Source organism: Haemorhous mexicanus, chromosome 7 (genome assembly GCF_027477595.1).
Source record: "Haemorhous mexicanus isolate bHaeMex1 chromosome 7, bHaeMex1.pri, whole genome shotgun sequence".
NCBI classification, from domain to species: domain Eukaryota; kingdom Metazoa; phylum Chordata; class Aves; order Passeriformes; family Fringillidae; genus Haemorhous; species Haemorhous mexicanus.
Genome location: NC_082347.1, coordinates 38,056,337 through 38,073,582, shown reverse-complemented (window position 1 = coordinate 38,073,582; position 17,246 = coordinate 38,056,337). Strand labels below are relative to the sequence as shown.

At 42.5% G+C, this 17,246-nt stretch overlaps 1 protein-coding gene across 12 annotated transcripts in view; it reads left to right on the top strand.

The window, feature by feature from the left end:
- The window catches only part of FGFR2 (fibroblast growth factor receptor 2), an 81,304-nt gene that overhangs the window by 25,431 nt on the left and 38,627 nt on the right, over positions 1 to 17,246 (top strand). For all 12 annotated transcript variants that reach the window (XM_059852099.1, XM_059852098.1, XM_059852096.1 and 9 more), the window contains 2 exons: positions 2,611 to 2,780; positions 8,732 to 8,855. In XM_059852099.1, coding sequence (XP_059708082.1) covers positions 2,611 to 2,780; positions 8,732 to 8,855 — 294 coding nt within the window. The remainder of the gene's footprint in view (positions 1 to 2,610; positions 2,781 to 8,731; positions 8,856 to 17,246) is intronic.

Genomic DNA, 17,246 nt, shown 5'->3' with positions numbered 1-17,246 from the left:
ATATGTGATGTCTGCACATTTTTTCTGCAAGCTGACCTGTAATTTTAGGAGCATTGCAGGTTGTGCTGAGGGTTGTGTGAGGGGAAGCTTTCCAAACAGACCTTTCTCCCATTCTGGGGTGTTTCCTTTCCCCTCCTGTGGGACAAAATGGAGCTGCTTCTCTTCAGTCCTGCCTGCATCTGCTTGGCCTCATTTCTGCACCCATCTCTGTCAGAGATTTCCCTCTGTTCATTTGTTGTATTGGAGCATTTCCACTAGCAGGTTGTTGATGGACTGGATAGTTATTTTCAAGAAAACCAGAGGATGGGCTGGACCATAACAGTACAAACCTGGCTGTGTGAAGAGCTTTGTCTGGGGAGCTGCTGGTGCTGCATCCTGGCTGACTCCAGTGCCCTGGTCCCACTCTGCAGCCTGATGGGAGCTTCCCAGAGCTTGGCCCTTCCAGCCCCTGGGCTGCAGGGCAGCTTTGCCATGGGTGAGCTGTGGAGCTCGTGGCTCAGGGGCTGTGCTGGCCAGTGGCTGCATGTGAGCTCTTGGTGCTCTGTACTGTGAGAGAGGTTGGTGTGATGGATGTGGAGAGAAGTGACCCTGCTGGCTGCAGAGTTGCTGGGTTGGCAGTGCTCACTTGGGCTGAAGCAAACCCTCTGCTCTGCCTGGGGTGCTGACACAACTGGTTTGGATGGTTGATTGTCTTTGACCAGCCCCAGTTTGCTTTGACTTTGTGGGAGCTGCAAGTAGGGCCCAGCAGTTGTTGCCTTGTGGAAGACTTTTGAGCAGTCCAGGGAAAACAGCTTTTTAATCCCTCAGTACCAGCATGTAATTCTGCCTTTGCCTGGTGTATTGTAATGTAATTTGGCCTTTGCGTGTAGCAGTTAATTCCTCTGGTTGGCTTTGTTTAAAGTCTTCTGTTGCTTTAATGTGATCCTGCTTTTAGCAAATAATGTTAACAGTGATTTTCCTTGCATCTCTAATTCACTTTAGTCTGTGTAACAATTTCTCAGTGTTGCAGTTAAATTTTCAATAGTTACTTGATTTTCTATTTTGATTACATGCATAAATTTGCTTTGCTTTTCTACTTCATTAATTTTAACACTAATTGCCACTTCGGGCAAAAAAAAAAAAAAACCCAAACACTTATCGTTCATAGCATCATTATAGGACTTGCTTTTAGAATGTTTTCTTTATACTGAGAGAGACTTTGTTAAAGGATTTATTCCTGTATTTTCTGTCCAGCTGTATTTTTATTTAGAGAGGGGGGGGAGCAGGATTTCTGAGTTTGCACTGATTGTAAGAACTGCTATAAATATTTGAGGAACGGAAGAATTTATTTATAGTGGAGTGTTGGCCTGCTAATGAAGGAAATGAAACAGTGCTGAGAGAAATGGAGTTATTTTTCTGGACCCCTCTAGTCCTAAAAATTCCACGCTAATCTGATTTGCTTCAGGAAAACTCCATTGTAAAAGAAATTAATGTTTCCTACTATTAAATAGATCTTGAATCTTTAACTAAAAAAAAAAACAACTGTTATGGTGAGATGACTGAAGCAATGCCATGAAGTTGAGAAATGTAGATGAAGTGCTGCAAGGATCCAGAGCATGGGATAATTTTGTCTTTGGGTCTGTGTATCCAAGTTTACTTCTGTGAGGGTAAAAACATATGGGAAGTTGCAAATTTTGTTCTGCTGTGTTTCCTCTGCTGGTACATGACAAATGTGCTTCTCATGATGTTCATGTGGGCACAGGCTGGGCCAGGACATGGCAAGGAGTGAGCGAGAGCCAGGAGAGCCATGTCAGGGTCTGGGAAAATGATCACCTCAAAAAATGTGTGTTGGGAAAGAGGCACTCTGATTTTATGCCATGTTTTTGGATGTCACTGACCCTTTGGACTTCAGGAGGCTCATAAGTGTGGGAAACCCCTCCAAAATGATAAATGTTTTTTGCTGATCCACATTTACTCCTTTGGTTTCCTCCAAGAGAGGAGGTTAAGATTTCACAAACATGTTCCATTTGTAAATTTCTGTGGTTTCTATGGCAGTAGCAGCACAGTTCACCTTGGCATCCCACCCTCCAGGCTTTAGCTGCTGTCACACTGGTGGGTGGTTTTATCCCCCTTCTCACAGAAGTGGAAGGAGCTGATGCTTCCAAGCATCTTCTGTCTTGGTCTGTCTGGCTTCACAGCTGAGGGCCAAAAATTCTGAGTTTGAACCATTGCAGTAACTCAGCTGAGGGCCAAAAGTTCTGAGTTTGAACCATTGCAGTAACTCAGCTGAGGGCCAAAAGTTCTGAGTTTGAACCATCGCAGTAACTCAGCTCGAGGTCCGAAGTGTCTGATGACAACCCGGTCCCGTGTCTTGCTTGACGTACGCAAAACAAAAGCTGTCTGTGGTTAATTATTGGAAATTTGTCACACATGAAATACCCAGAGCAGCAGACTGAGCCCTTTGCAGAACCCTGGCTGACACTTGCAGCAGCTGATCCCCACTCGTGTGCTGTGCTCTCTCCAAACCGTGCTTGAAGCGGGTTCCTGCGGCTCTCTATGCCGGTGGAAGGGGCTGGAGGGGGAGCTCAGTTTCCAAGTGCTGATGTTTCTGGATGTGTCCCTTTGGAACAGGGGCACCTTACTGGACACACACGGACAAGATGGAGAAGAGGCTGCACGCCGTGCCGGCCGCCAACACCGTCAAGTTCCGCTGCCCAGCCATGGGCAACCCAACGCCGACCATGCGCTGGCTGAAGAACGGGAAGGAGTTCAAGCAGGAGCATCGCATTGGTGGCTACAAGGTAAGGGCTCACGATGGCATTTTGTGATTTCTCTTCTTGACCAAAGCTGATAAAAAAAACCCCCAACCAAACAACCCAAAACCAGCCCTCCTCCCTCTCAAAAAACCCCAAAAACTTACCAAAAACTTGCTGAAGTCAACAGAAAATATTTTAATGGCCTTGGATCAAACGTGGAAGCAAAAAGACGTGGTTGTTTTCTTCTGGGGAAGGGTGGGTGGTTTCTTTGGCGGTTACTAAGCACTAATTATTTATTTTTTTTTCTGAAATTTAAGCGTCTAGCCTAGCAGTGCAGCTAAGGATTATTTATAGAGACGTATTTGGAAAACTAAAGACTGACTTAGCAAAGCACATTAAGACTATTTTGGCTGCATTGTTAAAAACATGGCCATCCGCTCTGGTGAGTGTAAGGCAGTTTAATAAAGGAAGCCTTGGAAGTCAAAAGTTATTATTTTCTATAGAGTTTATGGCCTGTGAAACTGAAATGGGAAGAAGAATTTGAGGGGAAAGTAACAGCAATTACTTGGAAGGGTTTGTTTGAATTTTAAATAGCTTCAGATTAGATGTCTTATTCTGAGGTGGTGGTTACTGATTAAGAGAGAGTTTTAGGGAGGCCAGCTTGCTCTGTATGTTAGTGCACAGACCTTTAACCTCGTGGTATCTGCCTGGGTCGGGTCAGAAGTCAGGATTCGGTCATCTGATCCCTCTCCTCCAAGGAACTGGGAATGCGTGACTTTGGTGGCAAATTGCTGTTCAAGCATGGCCATTTCTGACTCCCCCTTCACCTCCTGTCTGAGTCTTCTCTCAGCAGTTTCCTCATGTCCCCGACACCTCAGCAGCTCCTCCCCCGGGAGGAGAAGTTTCTGAGGCAGTCCCATTGTGTCAGGGTTGGAATCCCCATCCTGGAGCTTGTGCTGAGCTGCTCCCAGCAGTTTGCAATGGTTGTTAGACACAGGTTAACTGTCTTTGCTAGACAGAGCTCAGTTCTGAGTCCTGAGGCTGCCCCCCAGTCCTGCACCACTGCCTTGCCCCCGTGGTTGCAGTGTTTTGGGGGGCTGCCTTGGTTGAGCCATTGCTTTCTGAGCTGTTGATTCAGGTCCTGCCTGGTGCAAAAAAATCTGTTTTCCAATGCAGAGGAGGACAAGCCTCAGTCTCCTTTCCTCTCTAGCTGGATTTACTGTAGAAAGTGTCAATTTTTCCAACATTTGTGTTAGCAGAGAGCAGAGCCCAGAAAGTCTCCCTGCATGAGCACTAATTATCTAAGTAGACTTTTCCATCTATGTTTGCTTACACCATAAATTTCTGTTGCTTATGAGTGTACACCTGGCAACACCTTCTGCCTTTCATAATGCTGTGGAGTGTTAATGAATTGGCTCCCATTCAGTGATTTTTGCCCTTCTTAGTGCTTTTTTAAAAACAAAAAAAAGGCACCAATTAAGGAAAAAAAAATCCCCAACCAAACCAATCCTGTCTTGGAAAATAATAGTAACTGTTCTGGTAGTAACCAGGCTGTTATTTTGAACACTTTGCATCTGATGAAGGGGAAATGAAGATATCACTCTTGAAGACCATGAAGGAAAATGTGTGTGCAGAGAGGCAGGATGGAGATACCTGGTGTCTGCTTTGGGAGGGAGATCTTTGGTGGGGTAAATCAGCTTGTGTAGGGCTCTGTGCTAGTGTTAGGGAGCTGGGTGAGATCATTTAGAGTTGTGCCCATTAAGTGGCACAAATTAAACTTTTGGTCATGTGTATTAAATCTATACAGTTTCCTAGGTGTGTATGTACTCTGGGAAGGAACCACAGATGCCTGCTCCTAAAGCCAGGGGGATACCTGTGAAGTCTGTACCTCTAATTCTAAATCATAACTTCTTCTGTCTCTTTAGTCCAAAGGAAAAAAAAAAAAGGGCACACAGCTGAGGATTTCAGACTTTCTTGTTGCTCATAAAGAGATTAAGTTTTAAATTATCTTGTAGGATTTACTTACCATTGTCAAATCAACCGAATCCATGTATATTCTATATTCTGTCATTTTGAATAATCATCTTTGAAGATGGAAGCTTGTTCCCAGTGAATGGGTGTTAAAGAGTGAGGACTCCAGATCTTTTTTTTTTTGAGCTGTGTCCTCATCCTGTTTGAGGGGCAGGATGAAGTCACTGTGGGCTCATGCAAAATGATACTAGAATAGAGAGAATTGTATTTCTTGACATCACTATGCCAATGAACTTTGAATGGAGTCCTCCATTCAAAGGACTGAGTCTATCAGTGTTGGTCTGTGTTTAACCAGGTATCACAGCAGCTCGTGGTAAATCTTGCACATTAACTTGTCTTGAATCTGGCTGTTGCTTTCTGCAAGGCATTTTTGCTGGAGATATTCCCAATATTTGGGATAGAATAGCTGGATCCAAACCTGGCCATATCTGACAGAAGAGACAATCATCCCTTGAAGCCTTAAGGGACAAAGGGAAGGGAAAGAAAACGTGAAGCTTCCCAGTAATCCTTCAGCCACCTCTTTCCTGCTAAGAGCTGAGAAATCCCTTGGTGTATTGTTTTTATCAAAATCAGATAGTGGCCTGTAGCACTTTGTCCCTGCGACTGGGGAATGTCTTGAGTCAATATGCACTCAGGCAGGCTAGCAGGAGGGTGTATGTTCTGGCCAAGATAGCTTCCAGGGTGGAATTCCTGCCCTGTGACTAATTCTGGGTGGTGAATTTCAAAATTGATCCTTTTATGATCTTTCAAGATATACCCAACTTCCTTAAAATAAAGAGAGCAGGACCAGTTATTGAATATCTAAATCCTTTTTACTCTGATTTTTTGAGGTGATGATAACTCTTGTTTGTGCTTTTAGAGGCATTTTATATTTTCTTTGAGTTGATAATCTAAATCTTCTCTGAGACCACAGGAGCCTTTTCTTTCCTGTACACCACCCAGAAAGCAAATGCCCTTCTATCAGCTGGTACTGTTAAAGCATTAACACGTGTGTGTTTGCACCTGTGCATTTGGATAAGCTTCATCACTGCAGTTGTCTTAAACACGTTTAAATTCAGCCAGGTAAATGCAGAGTAAGAAAATTTATCATTACAGGAACAACTGCACTGGCCTAGGGCCTTTGCCAAGGGTGTTCTGTACTTGTTCTCTCTGTCTGAGCAGTACCTCTCACAGTCTGAACTGTGCTGCTTTTGTGGAGAGCTGTATTTTCATTTCTAATCCTTCTTTCCTTTGAAATGGGTTTAAAATTGATCCATTTTTAGGTAAGTGACAACTTTTCATGACATTATCTCTCCAGTGAAGACACACATTTTAAGACTGAACAGAACTGTCCACTGTTCTTTATGGGATACTCCAAAAGCAAAGTTTATATGAAAAATTCCTTGCCCTTTCCCAGTTCTCTGGTCAATATTCCTTGGCATTTTGATTCCAGTTTATTTCCCACCTCCAAGCTATGAGTTAAGAGTGCAGTTTGTATGCATTTGATACTGATAATTCAGTTTAAAAATGGAATCTTTTGGAGAGGTTGTTTGGAGGAATGGTTGAAACCTTGATGGAGAAGATTTCCCCCCCAGTAAAGTGCTAGAAGTGTCCATAACTAGTCAGGAAAACACCTGGACTAAGGGATGTGGCATGTCACATAAAAAGGCCACATTATCAAAGCCTGTGTTTCAAGCTGTGTGGGTGCAGGGATGTGGCTGGACTCTTGCACGTCTGAGAATGAAATGTTGAATTTGGAAATCTTCAGTGAGAGAAGAGGCTGCTCATCCCCAGCAAAGGGGGATTTTCCTGGACTTTGCAATGCTGCACTTGCTTGCACAAAGCACTAAGCCAACAATCTCGTTGGATCCAGATCCCTGCCATAAATCCAGTTGTCTGACAATGTGTCATAACTGCTTTGGACCTCTGCAGCAGTTGTTTAGCTTAACCCAAAGTGGCTTAAGCTGTTGTTTTGTTATAAAGATATTATCTCTGTCCATGGAGTTACAAGAAGGGAAATTGCACAAATACTTTTTAATATTCCCATCCAGTATATCCACTTGTGGCTGTAAGTTATGTTTTCTTATTAAACATAAACATTTTCTTGTGTTTTCCTGTCAAATTAATTACCTGCAGCTTATTTGCAATTTTTATTTGTTTTAACTTTTGTGGAACTGTGATCTGTTCTTCCTGTTTTACAGTCAGATTGGTTAAAAACTCTTGCTCTGATTCCAAGAAGTTTTTAACTTGTAATGGCAGAAAGTTCAGGTCACTTTGACCAAGTGTCCTTCAAAATAAATCACAAAGTATTTAATACTCAAAATATGTAGCTGCTCTATTTGTTATTTACCAACAGTTTATGACAGCAGCTCTTCCTGACCCAAACTTTGACTTTCAGAGTTGCTTAGCAGAACAACAAGATAAAGTCTTTCTAGTTCTATAAACTTACCCTTAGCTCTTCACAGTGTGAAGAAAAATCAAGATATCATTTTGATGAGACCACTATAATTGTTTGACCATCAACACGAGAGGCTGAGGAGAGAAGCCTGAAGTTTGGGCTGGAGATTTTGAGGCTGTGTCACACATTTCTCTGACATCAGCTTAGCACCTTCTCCTGCTGGAGTCTTGCCCACACTTTCTTTGCTTTTCAAAGCCCACATGGCCAGTCATTAGCTAATATTATTAGTCCACAACTGAGCAATAAGAGACATATCCAGCTATTGAGATAATTACTAGCTAGGGAAACCAGGAAAGCCAGGAGCTGCCTATGGAGAGAACTTCTCTTCCAAGCTTTGAACTGAAGGCATTTTTACCTCCAGCAAGTGCTCTTGGCACTGGGATGTGGCCCTGTGCAGCTTTTTCTGCTGCATAAGGACCTACAAAATAGTCAGGCACAGTGCAAGATTTCATAGCTATAGTTGTAATGGTCTTTTAAGAATGTATGGTTACTGGAAGTGTCACTGAATGGTCCATAAATTTTTCTGGTGTACAGCACTGAATTGCTGCTTTCCATTTGGCTGATTAAAATGACTGTAGCAGATAGTGTTTTATTCCATTTGCTGAAATATGTACTTTGCAGTTGAAGAATTGTACATTGCAGTTACAGAGAATGTTAATCTTTCTGAGCACTTTGTCAAAAATGTAATGCTAAAACAAGGAATTAGTCCATAGCCAACAAAAGGTCATTTTGGGAGCCAACTTCTGATGCAGGAAATATATGTGTGTACAGGATGGCTCTGTATCCTTCCAGTACTGGGCTGGATCCTATTTTCTGTGAGACCAAAGCCAGTGCTCCTTTGGAGTTCAAATGGGAGCAGAATCAGTACTTTAATAAATTCTGTCTGAGGGGGATTCTGTGAGATAAATGCTCTCTTTCCATGAGGATTTTTTTCAGGCATTTTCCATGAGGCAGCATGATTCTAGGATTCATTTTTTTTTTTGGGGTACCCCAGAGCAGCAGGAGGTGTTTGGGAGGAATCCCAAACATCACCCCTCAGTTTCTTTAAAATGTGAGCTGTATCATTGAGCTTTTAGGAAGGATGAAGACCTGGCTGTTTAGGGGATCATATCCATCCTGTCTTGCTGATGGGTAGTTATTCCCAGGTGGCTGTTTGGAGACAGATGGGGAATAGCCTGAGGGTGTGCATTCACTTTGGAGTGGATTGAAAGGTAAAGCCAGTAAGATAACTGCTGCTAATTGGTGCCATCCTGCTCAGCCTGGGAGGACTGAGATGTGCTGGGAGGACTGTGCTTGGAGCAGGGGCCAGGTAGATCTATAGCAGAGGGTGTGAAAGCTTTCACTCTGCAGCCGTGCTGTCCTGAATCAAGCATAAATCATTTCAGCATCCAGAACTGTCAGACAAGCCCAGAAGAGGCTTCCAGCTATGAATTACACAAGGATAATTATTCAGGGACATTTCTTTTGGAAGGGGAGAGGGTAAAACTCTGCTTGAGAAGATCCCAACGTGTCTGGTTGCATCCCCCAGGTCCGTAACCAGCACTGGAGCCTCATCATGGAGAGCGTGGTGCCGTCGGACAAGGGGAACTACACGTGCATAGTGGAGAACCAGTACGGCTCCATCAACCACACCTACCACCTGGACGTGGTTGGTAAGTGAAGCTCTCATGGGCAGGACACTGGTTTTCACTAATGACTTTCTCTGTGAAGGCATTTGGAACTGAGCTGATACGTTCTGCGTTTACTTTGGAGATGATTTCGCAGTACTCCAAAGATAAGATTTCACTGCACAGCCAATTGCTTCATAACTTTATAGATTCATCTGTCTCACTCGTGCCTGTAGGATTAATCTACCCCTGCCTTGGCAAAAAGTGTAATATCCATGTGCAATATCCACCCACAAGTTTGCCATGACGACCAAATAACACATGCTGATGCAACTTTAATCATTAGTATTACAATTTAATTATTACTTGTACAATTGTACTAACACAGACTTTAATAGCTGCAGTTATGAAAACTGTCAAGCAATCCTTTAGAGTCCTATTATTATAGTATTATAGCTGAAATGATTTTTTTTTTAATGAAAAGCTAGATACTGGCTTTGCAGCTAGAGCAGATCTGGAGCTTCAGGAAAGGCAGTTTGCATTCACAACAGTCTAACAGAAATCTGACTGGAGCCTTTTGGGTGGGCTCTGAGCAGTCCCCAAAACACAGATGATAAAAATTCAGAAGTGTTTTACCTGAGGACAAATTCTAAACAGCTGTGTGAATTTTTAAGTAGTAGCAAAGCTGTGATTACGCAGGACTATTAAAACACAGGCTTAATATTATTACCTTTTTAATACCTAAATCCTGTTGACTTTAATAAGGCTTACAGATATTTATTTAAGTGGTTAGCTAAATTAGAGCTTGAAATCTCAGGAATAATTTCTGTTCACCTCTAGTTTTGCTGATTAGCCTGGATGAGTGTGAGCAATTTTATTGACTCTGAAGGCATTGCTGTCCAAAATAACCAGTGTGGCTTTTCTTGTAGGACCTTTAGGGATCTGAGCCATGGTTTCTGAAGTATGTCTTGAATGGGCTTGCTCTCTCCACCTTTTGTGAGGTGATCTGAGCATTACAACCTCTGTGAATAGGACTTTTGGTCAATCACTACTGAAAGCAAAAATTAATTTGATTATTGTATGCTATTTTGGCTGGTGGCAGTCAGCCCAACTCCATAGATTCTTTGTGGAATATCTTACTGTAAGTGTTATATCTTACTGTAAGGGCTTATAGGACTTAAATGATGACAAAGTGTTAAATTTCCCTCGTTCTTGATTGGTTTTACATGAGTAAAAATATATCCCTTGTTTTGTATGGCCTTTAAAAGTAGTGTCTTGTTTCATCTGAGACCACCTAAATCTGCTTAAACACCCAAATCCAAGAGAAAACAAAGTGCCAGCTTCTTGGGTGGCACAAAAGGCAAACATTCCCTGTGAAAATGCCAAGGAGAGCTGGCCTTTGTGGAGCAGGGGAGGAGAAAGATCACGTTGGGCTGAGGATGCCATCAGACCAGAGCCCCAGCACCAGCCCTCGTCCTTCAGAGCCCCTGAACCACCCGGCTCACCTGGACTTGAGTGTGGGCAGTCAGCACTGAGAGCAGTGAGGATTTTCATGGCCTTGGCAATATTTTGTCACAGGGTGAGCTCTGGGGATGGTTGAGGTGAGCTGGCAAAGCCATTTTTGTTTGAACACTTGTTTAAACAGAATTTATGGAGGGTGCAGCAGCAACGGCTGCCGGGGATGGATGTCAGTGGTGTAGTGAGCTGTGTTCTGCGTGGTGTGGTCCTCTGCTGGCCACCTCACCCAGGGCTCAGGCTGCCTGGAAGGGCTTGCCAGGCTCTAAAAACCTTTCCTTGCTGAAATGAAACTGGTTAAAAATTCCCCTTCTCTACCCCCTCTTCGTTTTCCTGTCCCAGCCTGGCGTGTTTCATGTTGACCATAAATTTCTTCACCCATTTTTTTTTCCTAGCAAATGTGTTCATGGATGATGCAGTCATTTGAGCAAATATTTGTTAGAAGCCCTCTCACCTCCTCTCCTGCTTTGAGCCTTTTGAATGTCTTGCATTGAGGAATATTTAGCAGAAGTTTATTTTTCCTGGCAGTAAATTATAGTGACCTGCATGAATGAATGGAATGGTAGTAAGGATTATGTCATTTATTTAAATGTCTAGTCCTTTCCTATAGAGAGGCAGGAAAGTAAATAATGAGGTTTTCAAAAGTGATGAGAGGTTTTGGGTACCCAGCTGATGGCACCGAGAGGACCCTGCTTGTGTCCTGTAAGAAATGAAACCAGAAGTCCAAAAATTATTTTTGCAAGTCACAACCTGCGTATTGGAGTCCTGCATACTTAGTAATTTCACCACTCTTTTTAAAAAATTTCATTTGATGAGTTCAAGGGAATAATTGTGAGTCTGTTTGAAAACCTGTGCATGGGAATGTGCACCTTGGGTTGAGTTTAGTGTGAATCTCTCAGGAGATTGGGATTTTAACCTAAAGGGGGGTTGATGTTGGAGCACTCAGCCATTCCTCTGTGGCTGGAGGTTTGCAGTAATTTGGAGCATAAAATTGCTGAAGCAGTAAATTAAGGCTGGCCAGAAGGGGAAACTCTGACAGTTTTTCTAGTTGAGACAGTTCTACAGAATTAACTTTATGCCCTTTTTTCTGTTTTCATATGAATTTTCAGTTCCCTTTTTCTGTTTTCATATGAATGTTCAGTTCCCACAGGGTTGTGGAGAGTTATGAATGTTTGTTTAGAGGCAATTGCCTACGTAGACTGCATCTTACTAACTTCAGGTCGTAATTTTAGGTCAAGTTCTGTGTAGAAAACTGTCAGTTGAAAGCCTCTGAAATTACTTTTCCTATATGGTTTAACTGGTTCCAGAGCTGATTAAGTGTAAGTAATAGCAAATGGTATTAAACATGGTAACATATTACACTAACATGAGCATCTGACTATATGGTGTAATGTAGAGAACCCTCTGATTATGTCACAGAGTTGGGAGGTATCCCAGCAAAAATCGTGCCAAATGGTGACACAATGCTAGTTAGGAATATGCCAATAACTTTCCAAACCTTGAACTCTTTTGACAATTAAAAGCCTGGAGCCAGCAGGGCTGAGAAGTTTTCAGTCAGAATGTAGGTGTGAAGTATTCTCATTTTTACCTTGTAATTACTTGCAAGAACTCTTAAGAGTCAGCTCAGATGGTCTAGTTCAAATTTACAGACCTGGCAAAACCCTTGCACTGATTTTTTTTTTTTAACAGTGTGAGTAGAAAATAAAGAAGAAAAAAAAAAGCAAGTCATTGGCAGCCTCTCTACTGCACAGGATACTTGTTTGTGCACAGTGACTGTGTAAGCAGGGAATGGCCCATTCAAGTTGGCCAGGATGTTCTGTGCTGGACAAAGTTATTCTTTGAATGTTTGGGATACCCCAGTCAATGGCTTTTCCTTCCTTCTCCATTTCCAAGTGGGGATTGAAGCAGGGCTTTGCTCAGGGACTCAGATGTGTTTGCAGTAGTGGCAAATGGTGGTGATACAAAACTCCACCAGGATGCTGTGAAAGGGAGACTAGTCGATTTTAGCTTTTTATTAGAGTAATACACAGACTCTTCAATTAATATTGGATACTTATTGTCCAGGGCAACATGCCAACACACAGGAGTTGCTTACAACAGAAATACAGCAAGGCCAGGAGAGGGAAATGTCACTGTCCATTTTAGAGATGAAAACCCAAGCTGTGAAGTGATGAAATTTCTTGCCCTGGGTCACACAGGGAGCTGGTGACAGAGCCAAGAAGCAAAGCTGGTCTTTGAATCCTAATCCAGTACCTTAATTAAAAGAACTTTCTTTCCCTTGTATAGCTTAGCCCATTAGCTGGTTTTTTACATGCAGCTGAAGTGCCTTTTCTCCTCCTTTGTATTTAACAGTAGGTAGAAACTTGGGTTTTTATGGCAAGCTTACTAATAGACTCGCTCCACTCTCAGTACACGTATTTAAAGCCGTGCAGTCTGGAGGGAGAAGGACTGAAAACGATGTGGTTTTCACTCACGAGTTGTATTGTAGTGAATCCGGGTTGGAGGAAGCAACGTGGGAATGCAGCCACTGAGACTTGTGTATAATTAGATCACTCTTGGATGGCAATTATTGCTGGAGTACAATTTCAGCAGCAGCAGTTCTGTTTGAGCATGGAGGAGCTAATTGAATTTGGGTTTTAACAGCAGAAGGAAAAGAAGGTTACTCTTTGAGCAGTCCTGCTCCAGGTAGCCATTTCTGCCCTATTTAATGCTGTCGTCCTGGGAGACAAAAGATGGTTTGGTTTCAGGTGAAGTTTGCCACATTACCTCATTTAGTGGGATTTATAAGCAGCTGCTATAGCACAACACCTCTACAAAGAATATATGCTGACCCTGCTATTTGCTATAAAAATGAAAATGTTGCAAATACTTGTTTTTTTCCAAAAGAAGCCCTTTTTCAGCCAGGTTAGCAGTACTTTAAACAGTTCCTAATTTGCCTAATAGCCATTCCTTTGGCTCTCTTGCTGAGGAGTGAGCTCCAGGGGTGGCAGAGCACCACACAGCTGTCCCTTAACAGTAATTCATATTTTCATATAAAACCAGTGTGAGAGTAACTTCTCACCCAGAAAGCATTTTAAATGACTCTCAGTTTATAGCTTGTACCTCAGAAATCTCATGTATGAGTGATTTTACTGGTGGTTGTGCAGAAAAACACTTTTATTCTGAACTCTTGGTGGTTTTAGAGGATATATTTTAGGATATTATAAGTTATCCTATTTGCTATAGGATAAATTTTGTTCTTGTTTTTTTATGGCACGCCATTAAAAATCTTGCTAAAATGGAATCGACATTTTGCTGTTGGTTCTTCACTGTTTATGTTTCCCTTCATTTAGACAGAAGGAAAAACTTCTGCTTTTGCTTCCAGTCAAGTTTTATTTTTGGACTTTCATGTGCTCTCCCAGTTTCTAGCTGCGAACATGGCATGAGCACATTTTTTTTTTTTTTAAAAGACATGTTTCCATTTTGTCATTCCCAAATTCATAGAAACATATGGATTGTTGTTTGCCTTTTGCTGAGGCTTGTTGAAATAAAGCTCAGAATTAGTTTGACTCAAGTACAGTTCTCCCCTTAACTTCCAAAGAATTGTTTTTAGGATTCGGGTTGCATACGAAAAAAGGAACTGACACCAACTCAATAACATGCCTTGGGTGTTGCATCATTAATGTCTGGCAGGAGTTAAGGGCAGGTATTACAACCAAGCCTAAACTTGCATTTCTGGCAGATGTTCTTGTAGTTGTTGACTGGCTCTTTACAAGGACAAGCTTTGGCTTGATGTCTTCACCCCGGCGCTTGCGGCGCGGGACAAGATGAGGCAGGGACAGAAGGCACGAAGGAATCCAGGCTGATGCCTGCCCTCAGGTATCTGGTTAAGCTGAGAGGGAAGATGCTTTTATTTTAATGTGCTGATAAGCCCAGAATGTGGACTTTACACCTGGCACCAGGCTTTTGGCAAGGTGTGTGCATCTCGGGAGGAATTACGCAAATTGTTTAGTGCTGGGGGCTGTGTGGTTTGCTCCTGAAAACAAAGCCCACACTGTGATGGTTCAGCTCAGGCAAAATGAAAGCCTATGGGCTCCCCCCTCCACTTCCTTAATAAGGTACAAATATTCCAACCCTGTAGTTTTATAGCATTAAAGCTTCTGATTTCATTGGAGTAGTCTGGCTAAATTACATTTTATGGACAAATACTGGTGTCATTACTTCATCTGCTGGGTGAACAGTGAATTTGTCATGTTTGGAATGCTTCCTGCAGAGTCTGCTGGGGAGGACTGGTCTCCCTGTCCCACTTTCTGTCTTATTGCAGCCCCAAGGCAGTTATTTCTCTTTCTTTTGATGAGTGATGAACAGGATATTGTTTCAGCTCTGTTATTATAATTTTTAATCATGCCTTCTAATTTGTGTTGTATCCTACTTGTGGAAGTGCAAGTAGGAATTTGCAGGAGTTGTCTGAAGATGCAAACATGGGACCGTTGCCTTGTTAATGTGCAGTTGGCACGTGTCAAAAGCCATACCTGTGCCTAATAGGAGGGGCTTTCTGACCTGATCCAGGCTTTTCTCACAGCTTTATCAGTGAAAAAATGGAAGTGTAATTGGCAGTAAATTGGTAAAGCTATGTCTTAAAAATACAGAAAAAACCCCAAGCTAAAAAAATTATTATAAATATAGAAAAGTTGTAAATGAATTGTGATACAAGTTGGATGATGACATATTAAAGACAAACACAAGGTTTACAATCCAGGAGAAAAAAACAAATAAGGGTTGTTACCAAGGTGAGAAAGGTGAGAGGAAATCAGGCAGTAGGAAAGCATGGACAAATCAGTGAAATGTAAAATTCTGTGTCTAATGAAGAAAAAGGTCGCACTTAGTGTTGGTCTCCTCTCCTCTCTTTGCTCTGCAGACCACTCTGTGTGACCTGACATCCAGAGGTGGCTGTGATTTACAGCTTTTGAGGGTTTTAAGCCATTATGTCATCTTTGGATTGCTACCGTTCCTGCAGTGCAGCTTCCACAGCTGTTGTTCCATTTAAACATAAAAGGCACATTAAAAACCAGAGTTTGGTAAACAGGTTTGAATATTGAGCTGCTCTGTACATTTAAGATACTGAGTTTATTTTTTTCAGATTGCTCTTTGAAAGGTAGCATGATTATGCTGAAATTTTTGACTTTTCATTTAAGTAAAAACACTGATGCTGTCAGAACTTTAGCAAAGGGAAGAATCCAACATGACAGTGTATTAGTTGGCATGAAGTAATTGATCTTTTTTACAAGATGCTTATAAAAGTCTAAAATGACATATAATTTTAGGGGGTTCCTAATCACCATCACAAATAATGTGATCAAAGCATCAATTATTTTGTATTCTGCATTTATAAGTGAATCTCCATGCATTCCTTAGTGTTCATACCTGCAGCACTGTGTCTGCTATTCAGTTGGATTATGTGCATTACCAAGCAACATAATTTCATAGCAGCAGTTGCTTTCCTTTGATATTTGTGCACCTAGGGTATTTATGAGCATACCTCTGTCTACATTTGAGTGAATATTCCAGCAAATGGGTTTTACTGCCCCAGCTGCTCTTCAGTGACATTTTCTCAGAAAGCTCTGGCACCTGCTGCTCAGCCAGAGGCTGTTGGTGGTGCTCCTGTCCCTGCTTCCTAGGAAGCTGTCCATTTTTGCTGAAAGGCAGGAAAATGGGGGTGCAGGAATGGTGTGGATTATCCCCAACAGGCAACCAAGCCCCACACAACTCTTGCCATGGGATGGGGGAGAGAATCAGAATGGCAGAACTGAGGACTAGTGGGCTGAGATAAGAACAGTTTAATAATTTAAATGTAATGACAATAATGAAAAAGAAAATAAGGAGAAGAGAGAGAAATAAAGCTCAAGAAAATCAAGTGATGCAAATGAAAAACAGTTGCTCACCACTGACTGACCAGTGCTCAGCCAGTTCCTGAGTGGCTCCTGGCCAGCTTTCCCCACAATTTATGCACTGAGTATTTGGTCTGGAATATCTCTTTGGTCAGCTGTCCTGGCTGTGTCCCACCCCAGCTCTTTGTGCCCCCCAGTTATCTCCCCTGGCAGGGCAGCAGGAGGAGCTGACAGGTCCTTGACTGAGAGTGAGAGCTGCTCAGCAACCACCAAACCATCAGTGTGTTCTCAACATTATTCTCATCCTTAATCCAGACAGGGCACTGTACCAGTGCTAGGAGGAAAATTACCTACCCCAGCCAGGACCAGACAAGAGCTGTGGAAAGTTAATAAATCAGCTTTGTAGTTGTGGAGCACCAAGTTTGTGTCCAAGTGTGGCCAGCCTGTGAACGCTGCTGCATCTTGTGAAATTTACTTGGATTTACCCAAATTACTGGAAACAAAATGACAAATATGTATAATCAGGGTCTTCCCATGAGCAGTCTTCAGCATCTGGCCCAGCTTTCAGAGCGGTGGATGTGTGTTGCAGAGGGGAATGTGGTGCTGATGGAGGGATGTCTCCAAACTTCACCACCAAGGAAGGGAAGCCCAAAGGGCTCAGTGAGGGCTGACACAGAAAATGTCATGAGGCTGAGCCAGGACTGTCCAGCACTGAAATTCTGGCTGCTGGAGCTTCTTTTCTGCCCTGAGACCTGCACAGTAAGTATGGTCAGTCAGCTCCTGGTTGGCTGTGTCAGGCAGGGAGCTGGGGAAGGGTGAATTCCACAGTGCTTCCAATAATTTCACACCTGCATTGCCCAATAGAGCAAGTGTGCTGTGTAAGAAAAGGGGGGAGAAGTGTAGAAATGTAAGGAGTGCTTTTAAAGCTTTACATAATCTTTTCCATTTTACTTTAAAGGCAGAGCTGTTTTCAGGCAAGGAAATTTGGCAGATGAGAAATCTGTAGCTGGGTCACAATACCAGCAGAAATAATAACTCCCCCTGTGTGCTTTAT